The sequence below is a fragment of the Plenodomus lingam genome, assembly GCF_022343315.1.
Source record: "Plenodomus lingam strain CAN1 chromosome Unknown contig_6, whole genome shotgun sequence".
Taxonomy (NCBI): Eukaryota; Fungi; Ascomycota; class Dothideomycetes; order Pleosporales; family Leptosphaeriaceae; genus Plenodomus; species Plenodomus lingam.
Genome location: NW_027093966.1, coordinates 1094299 through 1110628, shown reverse-complemented (window position 1 = coordinate 1110628; position 16330 = coordinate 1094299). Strand labels below are relative to the sequence as shown.

At 51.8% G+C, this 16330-nt stretch overlaps 4 protein-coding genes across 4 annotated transcripts; 2 read left to right on the top strand and 2 right to left on the bottom strand.

Moving 5' to 3' along the window:
- Positions 1-150: 150 nt before the first annotated feature.
- IAQ61_009598 (uncharacterized protein) lies at positions 151-6708 on the top strand (the record flags this gene model as incomplete). Its single annotated transcript, XM_066098453.1, has 5 exons — positions 151-345; positions 668-1163; positions 1229-2196; positions 2245-5710; positions 5804-6708. Coding segments are annotated over 5 exons (5619 nt in total), but the record flags the coding sequence as incomplete, so codon positions are not given.
- Positions 6709-7461: 753 nt separating this feature from the next.
- On the bottom strand, positions 7462-7737 carry IAQ61_009597 (uncharacterized protein; the record flags this gene model as incomplete). Its single annotated transcript, XM_003837960.1, has 1 exon — positions 7462-7737. One exon carries the CDS (start codon positions 7735-7737, stop codon positions 7462-7464), a length of 276 nt encoding a protein of 91 aa, XP_003838008.1.
- An 804-nt stretch (positions 7738-8541) lies between these two features.
- On the top strand, positions 8542-12552 carry IAQ61_009596 (uncharacterized protein). Its single transcript, XM_003837963.2, has 3 exons — positions 8542-8870; positions 8925-10681; positions 10736-12552. Exons 2-3 carry the CDS (start codon positions 10101-10103, stop codon positions 11397-11399), a joined length of 1245 nt encoding a protein of 414 aa, XP_003838011.2. The 5' UTR covers positions 8542-8870; positions 8925-10100; the 3' UTR covers positions 11400-12552.
- A 372-nt stretch (positions 12553-12924) lies between these two features.
- On the bottom strand, positions 12925-16089 carry IAQ61_009595 (uncharacterized protein; the record flags this gene model as incomplete). The annotated part of the gene is made up of 1 exon (XM_003837964.2): positions 12925-16089. The coding sequence occupies one exon, from the start codon at positions 16087-16089 to the stop codon at positions 12925-12927; it is 3165 nt and encodes a 1054-aa protein (XP_003838012.2).
- Between the last annotated feature and the right edge of the window lie 241 nt (positions 16090-16330).

The window sequence follows — 16330 nt, the reverse complement described above, 5'->3', positions numbered from 1 at the left end:
CAGCGTATGATTTTATGGTCAGAGGAAAGCACATACATTCCTCTTTGCATCATGGTGGCGATGTCGTCTAGAGGGTATACGCATGTGCGTTCAGTGGATATACTCCATGTGCTACACTGTTAAATGACAAGTTAGATTTCGAGTGAGTAGGTACTTGATGCGTTCGCCGTGGTCGATCGTGGGCACTATGAGGTACTAGATACGGAAGAGTGTGACAACACGTGGTGCACGTTGCTAAAACCCACCATGTGGGCGATGGAGAGCCACCAGCAGAACATCAAAGATCGAACATTCGAAAGTCAGAAGATTCAATATAGACTGGCGAGATCGTTTACCTCAACTCAAGTAGAATATGCATCGTTGTCATGATCTTATGAGAGAACGGATCCTGGAATCAAGCGGCGCCCAGCCACTCTCGAATGACATCTGCCCACGACTGCTGTGGGGTGGAGAAGGACGCGCTTCCCCACACTCGCCCATGACAACGAGCCTTAACGGTAATAAGCTTTTTTGAGCCGCATGTGTACCTGCAGATCAACAGCAGCGAGAGCGATTCCTATCGATTCAGTGCCTTTGAATTGCCAATCCACAGGAGCCGGAAGACTCCCGAAAAGTTGCGGGAAGCAGTCGCAGAATACCCAGAATTGCATTTCTGTGGTTTACGTAGATGCTGATGCTGGAAATGTGCTCTCAACGTCGAGAAATAAACTCGTGTCGTTGTGACTATGAACTGCGGGCATGTAGAAGCCCTCCAGGCGCGAATTGTTGGTGCGCGGTTAGTGTGATGGCGTGCCAAGCCCCCAGTGGTGTCGCCGGAGAACATTGCGCAGCCCCCCAACAACCCCATCGAACATCCACAGCTGCACTATCCGCCAACTCTGGCCTTTTCCACCTTGAGTGTCCACTGACATTCATCACCCAGCTGCTGCTCGCTCTACTCGCCTGCAACTTGCCTGCACTTGCTTGCACCCATTGTCTAAAGCTGATTCGGTCGTGCATCGCGCATTTTTGGACTGGAGCCACCGTATCACAACAACACGACAACACGGGCAGCACCGTTCGGCACAGTACAGATTATCACTATTGTCGTCGCCGATGCGGAGTGAGCGTCTGCGCGACTGATGCCATTAAGCGTTTGGTACATTTCCTCACCGGTGGTGTAAGTGCGCTCTCACCGCAGCAGCGCCCTGCCATTCCCCTTCACTCGTTTACTAACGCCGCCTCACAGTGTCGCAAGAGCCCTCACCACATCAAGCCTCCATGTCTAGCCGCACGAAGCGCAAGTTCGACATTGATCCCAACGCTTCGGACCCTGACGACTTCGACTACGACGACTCAGAGAGACGCGCAGCGCCCCAACGACGTCGCCAGCAGCGCACGCCTAGTGCGAAGAAGAAGCCGTCCAAGCGCCAGCGCCGTGCATACGGCGGCTCCGATATCGACGAGGACGACGAGATAGAGTCTGACGATTCCTTCACCGAGCGCTCCGAGTCCGAAGAGCCCGAGATCAACCCGGCGACAGGTAGGAGTGTGCGCCGCGCTACCAAAAAGCACATCACGTACGAAGAGAGTGAAGAAGACGAGATCGAGGATACGCCATCAGAAGACGAGGAGCCTAAGAAGGACTCGCGACCTCGCGCAAAGCCGTCTATTGAACAGGTTGAGAAGCCGTCGTTGATTGTCAAACTCAAGATGCCGTCTCGCAATGTGCGCACGCGCACTGGTAGTAAGTCTATCGCTCGCGGAAGAACGCCAGATGTACAAGGCACACGACGTAGTACTCGTCTGTCACATGACGTGGAATCGCCCATTGTAGAGCTTTCCGACTCTGGCAAGCATGTCAAGATCGTTCGAGAAGGCACCCGCAGCCCCGAGCCTGTCATTGCCCGTGCTACTAGAGGTGGCAAGGGTCCCAGAGTGGAGTATCCCAGTGCCATCTTAGAAGCCTCACAAGAGACATCCATGATCAATGATGATCTGGAGAGCCCCGGGCCACTTGATGAGCTCCTTGGAGGCGTAGAGACTCAAGTCCAAGCCAGCAAAGATACCTCGCCCATACAAGCCACCCAGGCGGATGATGACCAAGAAAAAGACGAGGAAATGGAAGGTGTCATTCAAGAGTCTCAGAATGAAGGTGCTGCTGAGGACTCGGAGGATGAAGACGGACCGGTTACACGTGGCACAAGAAATCTTAGGGTATGTATTTATCTAACTCTGTCCTTTTGCTCAACTAACATGACTCAGTCTCGTGCCGTATCAGCTAAACGGAAGCGTGGCGCTGATGAGAGTAGTGACTTTGAACCTGCTGCAGAGGAAGAGGAGAAAGAAGAAGACATGTCGGAATCAGACCACGCCAAGGGCAAGCGTTCTGCATCGGAAAGCGCGTCAGGTTCGGGTAGACGCTCAGGACGTCTGCGAGGCAAGACCCGACAGTCACAGCATAGTCGGCGCAACTCATCATCCGATGAATCTGGCTTGGATCCAGAGGAGATCCAAGATGAGCTGCAGGAACTTGGTTCTAGTAAGCGACGACGTCTAAGCAGGCGTGTACCTGACAAGGATTTGGTATATGACTCGGCCCCTACACGTCGTGCTCGAGCACGAGCTAATCCCGACTACCGTGTGGTTCGACCGGAACTGAACGAGGTGTTTGAGAATGACGACGATGCACCAGCCCCAGAGAAGTCTCGAGCAAGGGCGGGCCGCTCAGCATATCGTAGTCTATGGGCTAACCAAGGACCGTTTGGAGGAGGTGTTGAAGCAGGCATTGGTGCTGCTGCCGGTGCAGACTCTGACAGTAGTGACGATGAAACTCAGAAGATGCCCAAGCCACTCGGTGGTATGGTTGGCATGACACCAACCGCGGCGACAGCCTCTGGTGGTGGATTCGGCCTCCCGCAAACCCACAACGCGGATCCTCAGCAGGCTTCAGGCGGTGGGCCTGCCAATCTCGGAAAGGTCAAAGATAAGAAGGCGCTTGCAGATGCAGATCCTTTGGGAGTTGATCCCAACGTCAATTTCGATGGTGTTGGCGGTCTTGCTGATCATATTAACAAGCTCAAAGAAATGGTCATGCTTCCTCTACTCTACCCCGAGGTCTTTCAACGCTTCAAGATCACTCCACCACGGGGTGTTTTGTTCCATGGACCTCCCGGTACTGGTAAAACACTTCTCGCACGAGCCCTGGCCTCTAGCGTCAGCAATCACGGCCAGAAGGTCACCTTCTATATGCGCAAAGGTGCCGATGCGCTTAGCAAGTGGGTAGGAGAAGCTGAACGACAGCTTCGGTTACTATTCGAAGAGGCGCGCAAAACACAACCCAGCATCATCTTCTTTGATGAAATCGACGGACTGGCACCCGTCCGATCTAGCAAACAGGAACAGATTCACGCGTCGATTGTTGCCACTCTTCTCGCGCTCATGGACGGTATGGACGGCCGCGGCCAAGTCATTGTAATCGGAGCTACTAATCGGCCTGATTCGGTTGATCCTGCGTTGAGACGTCCTGGTCGTTTTGATCGCGAATTCTACTTCCCTTTACCCAATGTAGCTGGACGTCGTGAGATCATCGACATCCATACCAAAAACTGGGATCCGCCTCTAAAGCCAGAGATGAAGGATCAGCTCGCGGAGCTTACCAAGGGCTACGGAGGTGCTGACATCAGAGCACTATGCACCGAAGCAGCTCTGAATGCCGTGCAGGGAACTTACCCCCAGATCTACACATCGGAGAAGAAGCTACTCATTGATCCGAGCACTATCAAAATCCTCGCCAAAGATTTCATGATTTCCGTCAACAAGATGGTTCCATCTTCTCAACGGACAGTCACTTCCGGCGCTGTACCATTGGCCAAAAATATCGAGCCACTGCTACGGAAGCCGCTTGAACAGATCTTGAAGCGTATAGATGAGCTCATCCCAAGGCGAAAGAAGCTCACAGCACTCGAGGAAGCTGAATATGACGACCGCGATGACGAGATGGGCTTTGAGAAAGATGCTACTATGCGCAACTTTGAGAGCAGTAGGATATTCCGCCCTCGTCTTCTCATTACTGGGTTACAAGGAATGGGTCAGCAATACTTGGGAGCTGCACTTCTGAACAAGATTGAAGGTCTACACGTGCAATCTTTCGATCTTCCTACCATCCTAGAAGATTCAACACGGACACCGGAGGGAGCCATCACCCAGCTCTTTACAGAAGTACGAAGACACAAGCCAGCTATCATTTACATTCCCGCGGTCGACGTCTGGTATCAGACCTTACCTGGGCCAGCCATCAAGACTTTCAAGCTTCTCCTACGTAGTGTCGGCGCCAACGAGCCTATTATGGTCCTAGGAGTCATGGAACTCGCTGATGAGAAGGAGAAGCCTGACCCACAGATGATGATGGATCTCTTCTCCTTCTCTCAGAACAATCAATTCGTGCTTGAGCGACCAGACCAAGAAGGGCGTTACGAGTTCTTCAAGAACATCATTCACTACATCCGCATGTCACCAGCCGACTTCCCTGACCCGGACAATCGAAAGAAGCGCGTACTGCCTGTACTGGAAGCTGCCCCTATTGTCGAACCAGTCATTGATCCCAAGGAGCTCGCAGCGCGTGAAAAGCAACAAAAGAAAGAGGACCGTCTGACGCTTATGAAGTTGAAGATGGTCATCCAGCCCGTAATGGATCATTTGAAGCGACAGTACCGAAGGTTCTTCAAGCCAATCCTGGACGAGCAGTGGTACGCCTACCTACTTGAGGAACAGGACCCAAACCATTTCAGGACCGATCTTTCACCAGACCGGCAACAAGCTGAAGGTATTGAACGGCCCTGGGAGTACTCAAAGGACGCCAAGGGTGTCAATGTGCTTCTCCATGTCGAGAGTGGTAACAAATATTACAATCTGGACCTTGGCAACATCGAGAAGCGTCTGTCTAATGGCTATTACAAACGCCCGAAAGATTTCTTGTTCGATATCAAGACGTTGGCAAAGGATGCAAAGACTTTTGGGGACCCCGAGCGTACACTCAAGGGCAACGAAATGGCAACGAATGTCGAAGTAGACATGGAGGTCATCAAGCAGAACCATCCCGGTCTGACAGAAGAGTGTGAAGCACTTTACATGCGCGAACTGGCTCGTGAACAGAAGGCTCTCGAGAAGCGTAATAAAGCGTTCGCTGGATCAAAGGAGGCAGAAGCAGAAGTCGCCCAGGTACCTCCAGAGCAGTCTCTCACCACCACCGAAACATCGGGGCCTATCGTCCTTGGCGAGCCTGTGCCAGGACATCTGGCCATGCCTCCAGTAACGCCATTGCGGCCTCCACCGTCGAATCACCTATCGAATGGAACGCATGGTGATGAAAGTGCACAGCACGTCCAGCCTAACGGATCTACTGTACCTTCAAACGACGACACTACCATGACGGACAGTCAGGATTTGAACGTCAACACACATCGCGACTTCCAGTTCCAGACGCCAAGCAGGATCGACACACAAACACAGAAGTCACAGAAGTCAGGGCTTACCTTCATGGGGCCCAATTCTCATCCGAATGACTTCCACAATAGCGCCTCCACCACCACGTCTGGTCAGAAAACATCCAACCGCTCCTCTGATAATAAATTCGGTACGCAAAGCAATAACGGCGCTCCAGGTGGCTTCTTGAACTTTTCTGCTATGAAGCCCGAGATAGGAGGGTCACAACAACTACCTGACACACAAGGTAAGCCACCGCATTTCCTTGACCTTCAACCTCTCCCATTCTCTACTCTTTCCACCTCTCGAGACCACCATACTGATCGAATTCCCCAAACAGAAGTCCACTACGTCAGCAGCCAATCAGATCCCTCTCAATCCTCCCAACCACGGCAACAAAACAGCATGCCTGCGCCCGCTCCACCACACTCGCACCCCCACACCACAAATCTAACCGACATCCTCAACGACGAGGAACCCAAACCTCAACTCATCCTTGCAGACGAACTCGTCCGGGATTTCCACAGCAACCTCGTCTCTAGCACTAGCGGCTGCAGCCTAGAACAACTCGAGCAAATCAACGCAGCGCTCATGGACGCGCTGTGGAAACACCGTGCCGACTACAATCGCAATGTTGTCTTGCAGCGCGTGCAGGATGCTTTCAATGTCATTATCGAGGATATCCAGAACATGCAGAAGATTCTCAAGAGTAGCCAGGAGAGCCAGTTGGCACGCAGTCAGTACCAGGATGGCGGGTATGAGGCTAGGTTGTTGGGCCCGCAGGGTACGCAGGAAGGCTGGTTTGAGCAGCCGACCCAGGCGCAGTTTCGTTAGGGGCGAATGAGAAGGCGTAGTTTTTGAGTGTTGGCAAGAGAAAGACGAAGACGAAGATATCTGGGGAGGTCATTAGAGAGATGAGGCGTTGAAGGGCGTTTGTGTGGTGAGATGGTTCCCGTTGGTTATCACATTGGCAGGGTGAAACATGTTGCAGGCGTATGGTTGTTGGGCATTGATTGGCATTGACATCGACATCCGCATTGGCATTGACATTAGCATTGGTGAAGCACAAGTGAGAGAAAGGGAAAGTCTTTGCTTCGACGGCATTTTTCTTTCTTTTTCTTTGGCCTCTCGCTGGTGAGAGGAAGTAGTACCCCCACACAGTCATGTATTCTATATGACCAGCCTTTTTCCTCTCACTCCTTCCCGTAATTAGTGTATGCGTATGCGCTGTGGTGACATGTTGACACTGCAATTGACGAGTGCTCGTGGCCTTTTTTTTTCAAATCCTTGAGGAGTTTATGTTCATGATGTTATAAACACAATGCCGTGTAGCATCGAAAATATTTCACCATCCGCACAACACAGGAAAACAAGCATTGTAAGTCGGCACCATGATTAGTGTTTAAAGACTCATAGTTAAGCAAGTAAATCGTCGCAGTGAAAAAACAATAACAAGATTGACCCAGTTAACATGAGGTGCTATCCCATCCCAATCACTCTTCCCACGCGACTCCCGCACCATCCTCAGAATACCTCTCATTATCCCACTTTCCCGCCCCCTAACCCGCCATCTATCCCACGATCCCCCTACCTACCATGGTACATACCCACGACATGGCATTCCCCGCTAAGTCCAATACTGCATTCATCCATTACATGCATACATTTTCCAAACCTGATCAAGTTGGGCAACCATATCTGCACTTTTCATCTATTCGAGACACAGCTTTGCCCGCCTCGCGGCTGGTTGAACGTCGTACGAGATTACATATTAGGCTGTGTAGTGGGGGCTTGGCTTGGGAGATGGCTGGCGCGTGGAGGTTGAGGAGGTGATGCGATGGTGGATGGGAGAAGGATTAGAGGGAGAGTCTGGTGTGTATCTGGATGATGGGGGGTGGGTGGTGTAGTGTTGTTATTGGGCTTAAGTGAAAGTGGAAAACGTAGCTGCCAGAACTTAGGGGTGGAGGGAATGCGTGTAGGGAATACATTCAAGGGCTATCATTCATCGTAGCCAGAGCTGTGTCCTGATTGCCACGGTCGATGCCCGGCCATGACATGCTTATGATATCTCTCAATTCGTATCCATGCACCAATCACAGCAAAGAAGAGCAGCAAGTACTGCTGAGATTCTGGGATACAGCAGTACAGTAGGGCCAACGAAAGGGCCACGAATGGGTCACTACCGCTCAAGTCATACAAACCTTGCCGTTGAAGCCGTCCACGTGAGCCGCTACCACGGCTCAAAACACACGTGGAGATTGATCGCATGAGCATGCTTCTCTGGCGTCTTTGGAAACGTCTAGCGCTGCTGTTAGAGTTCGCGACATGGAGGGTGAGTAGGTACCTGTCCATTCGTAATCGTGTCAGCCATTCAACAGTCTTTCCATTCCTCCAGTACGATGAGTGGCCGAAAAAAAGGGCATTCGTGAAAGATGATTGTGTCGCCGGGAACAAGACCTTTCCCTGCTATACTGCATGCCATGTCCGATTTTCGCAACCGATTGGGGGGCGATGGGATCAGGGCCTTTCGTTCGCTGACCCAGTAACCAGCGCACACAGTAGATGAGGAAGTGAGCGAACGTGCACACAGAGTCTCTTATTTTAAAGAGAGTACTTGGCCCAAGTTCGAGGCCGACCTCAAAGGCATCGATGCATTCGATCCGACAGAATGGCCGACGGCGTGAGGACGGGTAGGGGTACATGGGGCGATGACCATGCGAATCCGGACCTAAACAAAGACACAGAGAACGTGGACGGTACGCGTTGTCCAATAGAAGATGCAACTCTCTACAGATGATAATAAGTAGGATACTGTCTATCGGCAAAGGACAGTGCGAATCAATATTGCGGATGTAGTGGTTGGAGGCAGCCAAGGCCCCTTTTCCTGGGGGAGGGAGGGGGAGGGAACATCAGCTGCGGGGTGCACCGTGCCGCTGTCAACAAAGAATGACTTTTACATGGACGCAAGGCTATTAGAGGCAAATGTCCATCAGATTGTAAACAACCCCAGTCTGCCAGCACGGGAGATTTGTAAACGTTGTTTCTCTTCACCTTGGGATCAGGCCATCCATTTGAAACATTCTTCCCAAGTTCCAAGGCAAAAGGGGAAACAAAGGTCCATGCCCGCAATGCAAAAGGAAGCGGGCACTCGACGTCTGTTTCTCCCACTCAGGATGCCTGGTCTACCCTGGATTATCTTCGGCTGAGCATGGAACACCATCAACTACGACTCGCTAGTCACTCATGCCATGGCTTTTTAAACAGGCTGTGCACGGATAGCGGTCGGTAGTTCCACCCTATCAAGATAGATTACCGTTCCCGCATTGGCCAACGAGTCAACGGCGACGTGAAAGACTCGAAGTGTGCGAAGGGAAGAAGCACCGACGCGGTTTCTGGGGGGTTGTATTGTAAGGCGATCGTCACATCAGTAAGATTGGGGCTCACGGCCAACTTTCTCGAAGCTCTTTGATACGAGGATACAGCCTGCTAAGGAGAACTTTCTTTGCTCGAGCTGACTGTGCAAGTGTGGGCAGTGGATATTATTTGCGCCATACACAATGGCCGACTTCCAAAGGCCTCGACTGACGTCAGCGACGATCATATTGTCTCGCCTTTTGCGATGGAAGATCTACGACTACATGTACGAAGAGTATCTTGGACGCTCTTCGGTCTCACTGCCATGGTGTTGACGTCCAACCGGCCCCGACAGACCTAGATTTTGGGCTTCTGTGCATTCATGTCCTTGGCCTTCTGCCACTAAAGGAGGAAGATGGAAGATGTGGGTTTCAAGAGCCAGCATTTTAGCCGGAGGAGCCGAAGGAACAAAGTGCAGGCGGCCTAGAAGACGCCACTGTACGTACTTGACGCTCGGCCAAGACCTTCGTACTACAGAAGAGCACAGTACAGATTGGCTCCTGCTGCATCCTCCTTGATGCCTGTCAGATGATAAGCTGGCTTCCCTTTTGGCATCTGGCATCAACGGCCTTGGGGGTGGGAACATGCAGAGGAATGACATGCCGTCGCACGACACTGCATCTGGAGAGCGGCATTGATCTTTGGCTCCCAGCTAGAAAAGGGCACATGGCCGCGCGCATTCGTCATCTTCTACTTGCTTTCGCCGGCCTCGGCATCACGGCATGGTTCGATCGGCCAGTTTGCTTGACTTTCGCCTGAAGATGGCCTGGCAGGTTTTGAAGATAAGCAACGGGGCTTGGGGTCAGTCCTGTCCTGTCCTGTCCTGTCCCCAACTCCCCTGTTTGAGGGGGAGCACTGAGCATACCACGAGCTGCGCTAAGTTAGCGTTCCCTTACCATCGGAGCTCAGCTTTCATACTTTATAGTGGGTCTACTCACCCACGACTGACTCTGTGGATGTGGGCGTGGGTTTGTCTACTTACTACTTCACTGGCGCAGCGTGACTACAGTCAGCAAACCTGGCCCTGTCTAGTCTCTATACGCCTTTTCCGGACTCTCATACGCCCTCGCTATCTATCCATCTTTCCCCGGTTGCTTCCACTTCGATTGGTACCCGCGACTTCGATATGATAGTATTGCGCAACCACAGGATAGTACCCTCTTGGTGCGTAAACATCGACACATTATCACGCCTTCAAACCAGCCCACCGTCCGTCGTGCGCAATGATCCAAATTGAACCGCTGGACGCTGAATCGAGCAATTTTCCCGTCCCCCCTCACATCTACCCATGGCTGCGGGCGGTCGTCGCCTTGGGCTTCATCAGCTTCATCGCATCCGTCTCGCTGCTGGCTGTGCTCACATACAAGCTCATCAGGTGGCGCATCAAGTCCAAGCGGAGTAACCAGTTCGTCATTCTCATCTTCAACCTGCTGTGGGCCGACCTCCAACAATCCTTGTCGTTCTTCTTGAACGTCGAATGGCTACTCAACGGCCGCGTCCAAATCGAAAGCCCAACATGTTTTGCACAGGGTTGGCTTGTGTCGACGGGAGATTTGGGTAGTGGTGTATGGTGCTTCATCATAGGCTTACACACATTCGCCTCTGTCATTCTCGATTTTCGACTGACGCCACGGTCCTTCTATCTCGTGATCTTGCTCCTTTGGGTCTTCATTCTGGGCGTCTCTTCGATAGGCATTGCACTCCACCCAAACCACCTGTACGTCAGGTCCGGCGTCTGGTGCTGGATCCACCACGACCTCAAGGAATTACGTCTCTGGACTCACTACTTCTGGATCTTCTTCTTGTACGTCTCCTTTTTTTGTCCCGTCTTCGCAATTTGTTCCTGACATGATTCAAGTGAATTCGGAAATGTGATCATCTTTGCCCTCATTTACGCCATTCTCATCCACCGTATCCGCAACGGATACTACACATCCGAAGAAGCCAAACGCGTCCGCTCTATCGCAAATCTCATGGTCGTATACCCCTTAGTATATGTTATATGCACCCTTCCCCTTGCCTCAGCCCGTATGGCCTCGATGACAGGGAGCCGCCCTTCACTGGCTCGGCTATGTCTTTCAGGCGCAATGATCACTTCCAACGGCTGGCTCGATGTCCTCCTCTACACATGCACACGGCGCATCATGATCTTCAGCGACGAACCTCCTTCCAACAATCTCGGTATCGATACCTTTGCCGCTTTCTGGGCAGAGAAGCCCCGACGCTTCGGTGGCGAATGCACAATCGAAGCTATGCCACCAGCACGTCGGCGCTGCAAGAATCGGGCCCTTTCGCCGTCCAGAAACGAAAGTGCTGATGACTTGTGCCCCAGCAGCAGTAAGGATATCAAGATGGTCTTGACGACACAGGTTACCAGCGAGCCAGCCATGCCAGAAGATTACGAGGAGATGGAAGCCGAGGCAAAGAGAATGCGGCCAGTATCGCCAATAGGCAGATGGAGTCAGGAAAGCGGTGAAAGCCGGAGTCTGAAGGAGTTTGGAATCGCGCATATACCACCTTGAAAGCTACTGGTATTGTATTGAACTCAACATCCATCACCATTCACCCTTTCCTCGAAGCAAAGCTCAAGGCTCGTCGTCTGCCAAGACAACAGGAAGCCTAGCTACACGCATCAAGTCGTGTCGGTATCAGACGATTACCATCGCTCCACGCGAGCAGGGGAAGGCACTGCAGTACCGCACCTCACAGGAACAACGTCGCAAAATTACAGACAGCTACCTACCGTCCAGAGCTACGAAAAATAGTAGACCTGATAATGACTTAGACTTGACTTGACGAAATCCAATAACATTTCACCTCGCGCTTCACAGGCTCAACTACTCTCTTAATCCATGATACATGACCTGATTCTTTATTTGACACTCCATCCCTATCAAGTACCCCAATGATGAGGTACCCAATCAGACAAAAATACTCCCAGTGTACATCATGACCTCGCCCCGTCCTCCGTTCCTCCAAGGTACAACAACGCAGTCGAGCCTCAGCTATCTCTCCCTTCCGTCCCAAGCATCCCACCCACTGGTACCACGCACTCCCAATCCCACGTCCCCAGCGCATCCCACCAGCATCCAACCGCAACACGCACCGCAACGCCACAGCACATATATTTCCCCGCCTAGATCGTTCCCCTCCCTCCCTAACCCCATGACGGCCCGCACGCCATGTACTCCTCCACCGATCACGCTAGAGAAATTGGAAACGCCTTTTCCGGCATGTGAACCTTTTGCCTTTTCCAGCATCCGCTTTTCCTATGCTCAGTCCATTTCCCCTTTCACTCATCGATTTCTCGTCTCGCGGACCCTGTAGGTAGGGCGTCCTTTACACTACAGCGACTATACTACGGCTCCTTCCCATCCCATCCCGTACAGCCGGCCCTCGCCGCTATACTGTGAAAGTTTCATTATTCTGGACACGGGATACGGGACACAGTACCCATGATACTGGGGTTCCGCGCATACAGAGAGGCTACTTCGTTTATCGGGTCTGTGGTACCGCTTCAGTGGGGTGGAAATTGGATGGATGGGAAGGGGGGCGCTCTGGCCGGAGTGATACTTGGTTGAAGATGCTGGGCAGTCTGGACGTTTGGGTTGAAGAATTTTTTGGGGGAGGGGAGAGTGAAGGTGGGTTGTTGGGTGTTGACTGCGTGAATTTGTGATGGGAGGGTAGCTGGTGTATGCCATGACGCTTTAATGAATTTCATCATGGAGAGCGGGAGGCAAAATAGAAATGAATAGTTTCATGTATTGGATCGAATGTACGTGCATGAGGTAAAATCCTCATCCTAATCATAGTTATACTTTTTGTGCCATCGCTCATACAAAGCATCATCTGAAAACCTATTCTCCCAGTCTGTGGTGCCCATAAAGCTTCCAGAATCCAGTTTCGTGGTGGTGTAGCTCTCGGGCGAACCCGCTGTTTAACATCCCCCCAGGTACTGCCTATTCATCCCAGTCATTATCATTCCGATAGCATTTCTACTACTCATAACATACGTCTCCACATGACCTATCAACCAAAGCAGCTATCCTAAATACTGACCCACTCCAACCAGCTCTCCAAAAACGTCAACTTGCCCTCCCTCATGAACCCCGCAAACTCCTCGTACCCAATCAAACCACTGCCCTTGCGCTCGAAAATCTCCTGCTCCACAAGCTGCAGGCTTGCCAACATGGTGACGTGGAAGTTCGAGTTGGGATTCATAGCTCGCTGACGGATACGGCGAACGACGGGTTTGAGCGGGTCAAGGGCCGGGTTGTATGGGCTGTAGAGCGAGTGTACTGCGGGATCGGATTCGTAGTTGAGGAAGGCGGTGGTGAGACTGGTGGGCGTGATGGAGAAACGGAACATCTCTGGGTCGTTGTCGTAGGTGCCCCAGTGCCTGGTTCGTCTGTATAGATCTTCTGTACGCATTTCCAGGGAAGGGTGATCGACTTCTTGAACGATTGTTTCGGCTGGGTCTGGTACGGACGTGGATGCCGGTATATCTGCTGGGGCATCTGGGAGTTCTGTCGGTGGGTTGGTCGACATTTTCTCATCTCCTTGTACAGGAGCAACAACTTCCAAGTCGCCGATCATACTGTCAGGGTCTACATAGACAAAGAATGGTCCCTCAGGCGCCGACATCAAATATTCTCCAGATGCCTTGCTGTGTCTGGTGGGCGCATTGTATCCTAATACAGGCAAATTGTAGCCATATATGGATGGTTCCTCTATGGAGCCCGGATTCTTCTTGTAATGGGGATTGCCAGGGGACGCCCAAGTAGTGTACGTGTCAGTTGAAGAATTTGGTCTGAACTGTGGCCAAGTTTGATCATAGTCGACAGAAGGCATCTTGCAGTCGTCGATCGATACAAACCAGCCTAGACTTTCAATGCACTGAAAAGCAGCATGCAATGCTTCTTCGCGGAGTTGCAGCATGCAAAGCATAATGTTCCATAGAGTCATCGCATCGGGCTCTTTGTAGTCTGACGTTTTGACGACCTGGAGTCTGAGAAACCGATGCAGGACTTCTTCGGTTTTTGAATAATGCCCATACAGCACGTGCTTGACTTTCTCACGGTCCAAGCCCTGGCCATTATCGGAGCGAGTCGCATCCTGCAATGTGCCGTCTTGGTTGGCGTACTCGAACACACTGCAGAACGTCTCTATTACAACATGCGCGTAGCGGAAGAAGCCAATCTGAGCGATGGCGCCAGCATCTTTCTTGTAGGTGTCGAAAAGAGCGAGCATCTTGTCAATCGCCGCAGCGTTCTCTCGGCGTAGGGTCCGAGTATCAAACACATCCATCGCTAAGTCCTCCTTCTCCTGGAAAAGCGGATCAAGAAGTTCATTGAAACCCTCTTGCGAAATCTGGTAAAGTACCTCCTTCCCTAAATCCTTCTCCGGCTCTGGTATATCATAGCCTGCCCAAGATGCATTAGTAGGTTTTGATGGAGACGGTGACATGTCTGGTCGTCCATTTTCTCTAGCTACTCCATCGGTTACCTCGTCCTTGTCGGTAGGGCCTCCAGGAGGTCCCATTCCCTCCTCTTCGTCAACATAGAATTGCCTGCGCGCCCATCGGTCTGTAACAGTTTGAGATAGTTGGCGTACCAATGGGTGTTCACTCGAAAGGTCATTCTCTCTCAGTACGGACTGCCTCGTTGCCCGCAACATGGCCTCCCTGTTTGCAAGGTCCGAGTTCTCATCACGAAGCACTGGCGCGGTATTGGTGTCATCATTGTACGACTTTGAGAAACGGGACGGATCCAGAGCGATAGGGACGATACCATGAGGCGAAAATCCAGAACCAAGTGGCTGGCTAGAAGAAATCTTCTTCATTTGGTTTCGCGGCGCGTAATCATCCGTCAAGCCAGCGACGTAATTTTGTGTTGCTTCCTTTTCAATGGCGTGAAAGGCTCTAAATATACGTAGAAGGTCCCGACGGGAAATGTAGCCGTCACCATCAATGTCATATCCGTTGAAGACGATCCGCGCCTTTACCTCCACATCTGTCGTGTGCATCCCATCAATACCTTTGATCCACTCCTCGAAACCAATGAGCCCATTATTGTCTGTGTCGTAGTAGGCAAATATGCGGTCATAAATAAGATTTGGTGCGGCGGTGAAGGTGTTGTAACGAGGGACGAATGCATGGTTGAAGGCGCGGCGATCCAGAGCATAGAACACATTGTTCGGATCTTCACGCCATCTGGTACCAGCAAGGCAGGAAAATTGGTCCCAGAGAGCATCGATTTCCTCTGCCTCCATCTTTGTTTCTGAAACGAGGCGTTTCTTAAGCGCTGGGTCAACCGACATACTCATCTTATGAGGCTTGCCTGGATACAAGACCTCTTGCCTTTGAAGATTGAGGTGGGGGGCAGGTATGCGTATCTTGTATAAGATGTGCGTCTTGCAGTGCGAGTTAGTCGCCTCACATATGGAACACAAGTCGAAGTCAACGCAGTTGGCGCAATGCCATCGGACACCACGTATGGGCTTCTCATCACAGCCGTTACAAGTGATGCCTCGGTGCACAACGCCGTATTGTCGGGCACGCTCTTCGGCAATATAGTATAGAGTACGTTGTAGAGTTTGGCCATCTTGATCAATCATAGCTTCTTCTTCATCGTCTTCGCTTCCCCAGGAGAGATCTGTACCAGCAATGCTTTCGGTGCCGTTCACGGCAGTGCTGCCATCTTGTGCAAAGGCTTCTGCGTGTCTTCTTACCGCACGCTGGATTGCTGCTTGATCTGGGATACGATCACCAATCCATTGACGGATGGCCTCGACCTCGACTGTAGAGGGAACTCGGTCGCGAAATTCTGATCTAAAGAAGCGATCAAAGAAAACATCGTAGACGTGGTCAATCGCGTTTGTGACTTCTTGTTCAGTAAAATCAGGGCGTGCCCGCATGATCATATCGTGAAGCTCTCCCGCCCGAATGGGGTCATGCGGATTGAGTTGGATAGATGCGCCCTCGATATCGATCTCGCCCAGGGAAGACATATCCTGATCGTTCTGTGAAGCAGGTGCGGCAGCGTACTCTCGCCTTCGCGATCGCCTGCGGACGGCATTGCTGCGATGCAAGCCATCGCTCGGTGACGCTTGGAAGCTGTTGTAGACAAGATAGGCAGCGTAGGCAGCGGCTGCTCCAGTGAATACGAGGATTGCGGGGCGGTAGCGTAGAGAAGAGGGAGTCGAGCTCGGCATGGCAGGGTGGAGAAGTGTCTGGAGATTAGTTGATGCTTTGAGCGATCAAAGGACGTGGCGTGTCGCTGGAGGGATATGTCGCAATAGTCTGCGCGCAGGAGCGCTGCGGTTACGTTGTTTACGCCCTCATAATTGATCAAACGCGCCCTCCAAACGCTCTGAGCACGCTGTATAGAGCTTCCAATGTCCTGGTCGTTCGTAGTTGTCGTATTCGCGTAGTTGGACAGAGCGATGCTGACTA